Source organism: Scaptodrosophila lebanonensis, unplaced genomic scaffold (assembly GCF_003285725.1).
Source record: "Scaptodrosophila lebanonensis strain 11010-0011.00,11010-0021.00 unplaced genomic scaffold, SlebRS2 tig00000234-arrow-arrow-pilon, whole genome shotgun sequence".
NCBI lineage: Eukaryota > Metazoa > Arthropoda > Insecta > Diptera > Drosophilidae > Scaptodrosophila > Scaptodrosophila lebanonensis.
Window position 1 is genome coordinate 18,759 of NW_022060623.1, and position 6,776 is coordinate 25,534.

Below are 6,776 nucleotides of genomic sequence, written 5' to 3' on the forward strand. Positions count from 1 at the left end.
TTCTGGGAACACAAACACATAAACCAAAGTTTAGACTTAATCACACATATTTGTGTAGAAATTTCTGTATGCTCCGTATTACTGTTTGTTTTTGTTTACTTTTTCATTTGTCCACGATCTTTCAACAAAGGCCACGACCAGCTTTTGTGTTCTATTAGCAACAACCTCATCTAATCATTGTTACTGGCCTAAGTTTCTATTATAATGCACAGATGAATATTGCACATTGTATTACTAACCTAAGTTTCTATTGCACACTTGAATATTGCACATTGTTTTACTAGCCTTAAGTTTTCATTGAATATTTATAGATCTAAGACTCCATATTTTGTTATTTTCTTATTATTCTAATATTGCACATTGTTATATTACGCTAAGACTAAACAGGAACACATGAAGTTAAATATTTAGTTATAATTAGTATATTGCAAGAAAAATGCAAGAAAAACGAGGTTAGAAGGGCGAGCAAAAATGTAAGCTCGCTCTCTTCTCCAGTGACCACAGCAGCGAATAGACGTGTGAGTATCAGCCGCAAAGCCTTACACGATCAAATAAAATCCATGTAAGTCCCCCATTCCCATTAAGGCCATTAACAGGCAGATATAACGCTAAGGTGTTATAAACCACGAAATCGGCAGAGCCAGATTGGTGACGTCTTGTAATTGCAGTGTCGTTAACCACAATTGCAAGACGGCGGCAGTTTGGTAGATGCGTCGAACTTTCGTTCATCGGGCATCAACCAGTGAACGCAAATTCTACGTGTCGCTGCCAATAGTCCCCTACAGCGTGCATCGAGCCCTTTTGGTCGCAAGGTCCCGCAACTTACAGATTTTCTTGTAAGGGATCCTGGACAGCTGAGCATTACCTCAGCTGGAAAAATAACTTCTTTACAATTTAATGATAAATATACGCGTTTTCTAGTGTATTTTCAACCCATTGATCTTTTTCCAACATGATTTTCATAGTCAAATGTGGTAGAAATGTCAGCCAATCTACGAGTACTCAGTGTCCTCATCGTCGTCTTCCTCCACGCGCCTTACCTTCTTCCGACTCTTCACAGCTTGGTTAATCCAATCGCGGATGGCATCTGTAGTTGGATGGAACCGCACCTACTTTGTAGTACAAGGCCAGTTCGCTGTGCTCATCGATATCCACTTTGGCCAAACAGTTTGCAGGGCGCGCACCACCTAAAACAAATAGTGACCAAAAATGAATCGATTAACATCATCGGAATTGGGCACTTACCCGGCATGGAAGTCCACAATAACGGGCTTCTCGCTGCGCTTCACACGCATTTCAAAATCTTGGGCTGTGTCTACGTCAAAGATGGCACACATATTAACTGAGCGAACGTAGTGACGTACTCCCATTATAGAACGCATCGGCTTGATAAAACAAAACAATTTGGAACAATCGCGCAGTAGAGACATGTTGTGGCAAAAAGAAAAATGTGGAAAATTTTATATGTACATCCAAAAAAGGTAAACATATGTTTTGTGTTTTAATTTGTGTAACACAGTTGTGTTTCCTGAAAACTAACGCCACTTACCCGGCATGGAAGTCCGCAATAACGGGCTTTTCGCTGCGCTTCACACGCATTTCAAAATCTTGGGCTGTGTCTACGTCAAAGATGGCACACATATTAACTGAGCGAACGTAGTGACGTACTCCCATTATAGAACGCATCGGCTTGATAAAACAAAACAATTTGGAACAGTCGCGCAGTAGAGACATGTTGTGGCAAAAAGAAAAATGTGGAAAATTTTATATGTACATCCAAAAAAGGTAAAAATATGTTTTGTGTTTTAATTTGTGTAACACAGTTGTGTTTCCTGAAAACTAACGAAAGTTTCTGAAGTAATAAGAATCTTTTAAAATTGAAGCACAAAATTCTGGACATTCTCCGTTACAGCATCTGTTCACAAAAGTGAACAAGAGCTCAGAAATGAGCATAGGGAACAAGAGCAGCAGGTACGCTAACAAAAACTCGGCCTAACAAGAGAGAATGCTACAGTCAGGTACCCAGTACCCAGGTAAACTTCCGACACTGAGGTATATGCGCCTCTAACAGAATCAAAAGGAAGAAGAAGAGCGAACTTGATGCTGCAGCTTGTGGGTGTAGTACCGGAATGAAATTGTTTCGCTTAAAACTTTTCTTAGAATTAACCGATTTTGATGAAATTAAAAAAAAATTAGATTATTATTTATAAGTGATGTGTTCAAAGTTTGGTTTTCGTTTCTGAAATCCAGGCGTTCATCCAAACGGACTGACGGCCATGTCCAGATCGATGTCTCTCGTCATCCTAATATACCCTTTTTACTCTACAGGTACAGGGTACACGTTTTCTTAGAATTGACCGATCAAGATGAAATTTAAAACGACAACAACAGTATATCCTTGTAGACCAACAAGTAATAATTTGCCGTTCATATTGTCAAGATGCACAACTGATTACGCATCGCACAATCATTTTCGGGTCATGTGCAGCCATTATAATGATCTTTCACATTTACTTTCGACAGGACTCTCTCTCTCTCTGTTCTATCAAAATTATTCTTTATAATTATCTTCGGGGAAATCTCTGACCACTTACTGCTGTGAGTTGGGGCATAGCTTGCCGGACTGGCATTTTTAATTTTCCCCACCGGGTTGTAGATTTCCCTCTTTTTATACTCTGTACATAAAATGTACAAGAGTATATTAGGTTTGCGGGAGCTGAAAATGTAATAGGCAGAAGGATGCGTGGGAGACCCCACAAAGTATATATATTCTTGATCAGCATGACAAGACGAGTCGATCTATTTTTATTTCGAACTAAAATTTTGCAAATACCCCCAGTTGGTTATTATGTATGAAAAAGTAAAGAGAAACATGCATGCATATATACACACATATGTATGTATGTATGCCTGTGTACGTACATATATAGCATGTATGTACATTCGTATGTATGTATACATTGGACAATCGAGCACTGTTGTTTGATTGTAATAAATAATGTTCTATGGTTTTGAATCAAATTTTTAAAACTAAAAACAACAACTGCAAGTCATTGGCTCGCGATTCTTCTTTCGTTTTGATTTACGCCTGTTAATTTCAAAGGCAAAATGTCAAAAGTTTACAGTTACCATCGCTAGGCAACGATTGCGTAAGCGATAGTAAAGCAGAAACCGAAAGCGGACCTACGCATATTCTTCTTCAGGTTGCGGGCAGATGTACATATGTATGTTTGTATATTTATTTGTTCTAATTGATCTCAATAAATTATAAGATGCTATTATTTAAATTTTCTGTTAATTGTTAATTAGTTTTGATGCTCTAACACATAGAGCATCCGACACATGCCCATCTCTAGCATCTCAGCTGATCGCATATTTACAGCGACTTACCGTTTTACTGTTAGCTAACAACACTACAAATATACTCTGAACAAATCTAAGAGTCATTTATCGTTAAGCCTATTTTGTGAGTTTATTCATGCGATTTACAAAAGCAGAAACACACCTTTTACATTCACGAAATTTAAATGTATGTACACATCAGCGTTGGCGAACGTTTCAATTTTGGCGGGACGTCCCGATTTATTATTCAAAATTAAATGTCCAGCGTCGGACTTTTCGGGGATAACTCGACCGTGCGTACAACATGCTGAGAAAGCACACAGTTAAGTCAGGATTGGCAGTCCGCCCGGTGCGTAACGAAGTTATGTACATATCCCATTACAAATTCATTAAACGTTGGTCCAAGGAATTTAATGACCCTTATACCACCAAGCTTCTTTACACTGCTCTAGTACGCCCTGTGCTTGAATACTTCTCATGCGTTTGGTCTCCGCAGTATAGAAAGCATCAGGAAAGTATTGAGTTGGTTCAGAAGCAATTCCTTCTTTTTTCTCTACGTGGTTTAAGCTGGGATCCCAATCTCTGCTTGCCATCGTACTCTAGTAGACTAATGCTTATAAACCTTCCTTCCTTAGTAAGCAGCTTTTCTCCACAAGTTGGTTATCGGTGAGGTTGACTCCTCTGCCCTCTTTGGTCATCTTATTAGGTCGCCTTATTTGCCGTTCATATTGGCAAGATGCACAACTGATTACCCCATTATAATGATCTTTCACATTTACTTTCGACAGGACTCTCTCTCTCTCTGTTCTATCAAAACTATTCTTTATAATTATCTTTGGGGAAACTTCTGACCACTTACTGCTGCGAGTTTGGGCATAGCTCGCCGGACTGGCATTAAAATTTTCCCCCAACCGGGTTGGAGACTTCCCTCTTTCTCTTTTCGACTCTCCCTTTCCACCTTTCTCTTTCCCTATTTCTCTATCTCTCTTTCCATCTTTCTTTTTCTCTTTTCGTCTTTCTTTTTCTACTTCTTACTTTTTTGAATTAATTCTTAAATAGAATTAATTTTCCTCCGCTACTTACTTTTTGTATAGTTTTTTAAGTCCATAATGTCTTTGACCACATATGGGTGTGAATCGAGGAATAGCTGGCCAATTGGCAAATAAAATTCCCCCAACGTGTCGGAGGCACTAATAGACGTCATTATGCAGCTTTGTGTTAGGCTTTCTTATCTTTTAAGTTGAGTTTAAATTGTTATATTAAGTTACTAGCAGGTCTTACCCGCCTTTGCTGGGCTAAGTAAAATGTGCTTATAATTAAAAGTTTATTTACTATATGATATTCTTCTTTCGACGCTCTCTAAAGTTTTTTAAAGAGTTCATTTTCCAAATAGCAAATATAGTACAATAAGTAATATGTATGGTTATACGTACATACATACATATGCACATATCTTCGTTACGCACCTGGCGCATGCCAGTCCTGAATTAACTGTGTGCTTCATCAGCAAGTTTTACGTACGGTCGAGTTATCCCCGAAAAGTCCGACGCGGGACATTTAATTTTGATTTATAAATCGGGACGTCCCGCCAAAATTGGAGCGTTCGGAAACGCTGATATGTACATACATATGTACATACAAATGAACATTTTCTGTTCTTCACAAAAAATTGTTCAGTAGTCCGTTACATTTTTGTTCTTGCCAAACTATTTCGTTAAACGAACATGACCGCTATAACTAATATTTTTGAAAGCTCGTTTTCCCCCCTTTGGAGCTTGAATTTTCCAAAAGCCTTTCTTAGTGTGCTCCTACACTATGATGGATACTATGAAAGGATACTTGAGTCAGAATTTCATCTTTTACCGTTTGGCCGTGCATTGATCACCAATTAGTCAGGACAAACTGTTTTATATATAGAGATAACGCAACGTTTTAAGATAGATTATGTGCAAAAAAGGGGAATAATTATAAGGGTGTTGACCTACAGAGCTTTTTCTGCAGGTATTTAGTTCCTTCGAAAATAATAACACGAAATGTTCAAAATTCAAATGCGGTTTCAGGCGCGTTTGTTAAATGTTTTATATTGTGTGCGATGCAAGCGGCCCTTCGATGGCCGTGCGCTCGAAGCAGACACAATATATACGAAAACGAAAACAGTATTGGCACGCGCTGCCGAGTTCGATAATGTTCAAAGAAATAGGTGAAGTAGCAACGACAGCTGACTTCCACAACGACGAAATAGCAACTTGCTTCTTTGAAGACGAAATATCAACTGACTGTACACAAACTGCAGCAGCATAATTAAAGTTGTGCAGAAGGCAAATGAGCAAAAGAAAGAACAAACGAAAGTAGCTGAGTGCGTACAAACAAACAAGTGTGGTGTAATAACTACGTTAAAAAACACTCATGCTGCGCAGAGCAATGCTACTCAAACTTTAAGTTACAATTTTATGATTTATGATGCGTTGACTGCTGGACCAAACATTCTCCCCCCGTTGGAAGGCAGGGGCTTTCAACATCATCTCGAATAGGTAGCAGGCATAGCTTGGTTACTGCCCGCTTGGTCACCCCAGCCGCTGTCTTCAAGACGGCAACTCGGGCTATGCCATCTTTTCCAGGGACCAGCTCCAGTATTCTTGCCAGCGCCCATTTCAGCGGTGGCAAGTTCTCTTCTTTGACGAGGACGACATCGTTGACAAGGAGGGCTGGTTGCGGAGTGCGCCACTTAGCGCGTTGTTGAAGCAGGGTTAGATACTCGCTGCTCCATCGCTTCCAGAAAGTCTGCTGCAGCCACGACACACGCTGCCAATTGTCGAGTCGATTAAAATTCAGCTGCAAGACGTCTGGCTCCAAGAATGAACAGATCGGGCCACCAACTAGGAAGTGCGCAGGTGTTAGAGCATCCAAGTCTGCAGGATCTTCTGAAATTGGAAACAACGGTCTGAAATTAATCATGGCCGAGTTTGCGCATACAAGAGTGCGCAATGCATCAAAACTAAGTTGAGAAAATCCAACGGTGCGGTAGAAATGGTATTTCGCCGTCTTCACAGCCGCCTCCCACAATCCACCAAAGTGCGGAGAGCGCGGAGGGATGAATTTCCATTCTATGTTGTCGATCAGACAAAACGCCTGTAGATATGAGTCTCCCAAAAAATTCAGACTAAGTTTGATAGGCAAACGCACCGAATATTCGCCCGATTTAAGCCTTGAGAAGTTTCCCTTGTAATGCATCTCGCAATCAAGCTCTTCCTTGTTACGCTTGGTTTGCGTAGTTGAATAATTCTCAACTTCCCAAAACTGACGAACAAGACTATCAATGCTGGCAATTGTTTCTTCTTCTGTAGCTTGTGAAGAATGCGAAGAAAGCATGTGGACGAATATGGCTTCCTACAACCACCAGAAGCAACCCAGCCGAGGCGAATCTTCTGCAAGAC

General features: G+C 40.0%; 1 protein-coding gene across 2 annotated transcripts; it reads right to left on the reverse strand.

The window, feature by feature from the left end:
• Nucleotides 1–893: 893 nt before the first annotated feature.
• On the reverse strand, nt 894–1,710 carry LOC115630047 (probable thioredoxin-2). Of its 2 annotated transcripts, XR_003995980.1 has the most exons (3): nt 1,550–1,710; nt 1,246–1,385; nt 894–1,187 (listed from the first exon to the last, which is right to left on the reverse strand). XR_003995980.1 is itself a non-coding variant. In XM_030526678.1 (2 exons), exons 1-2 carry the CDS (start codon nt 1,380–1,382, stop codon nt 1,142–1,144), a joined length of 183 nt encoding a protein of 60 aa, XP_030382538.1. In that variant the 5' UTR covers nt 1,383–1,419; the 3' UTR covers nt 894–1,141. The 2 variants fall into 2 exon arrangements, 1 of the variants encoding a protein (XP_030382538.1); XM_030526678.1 differs by lacking the exon at nt 1,550–1,710 and having other exon boundaries at nt 1,246–1,419.
• Between the last annotated feature and the right edge of the window lie 5,066 nt (nt 1,711–6,776).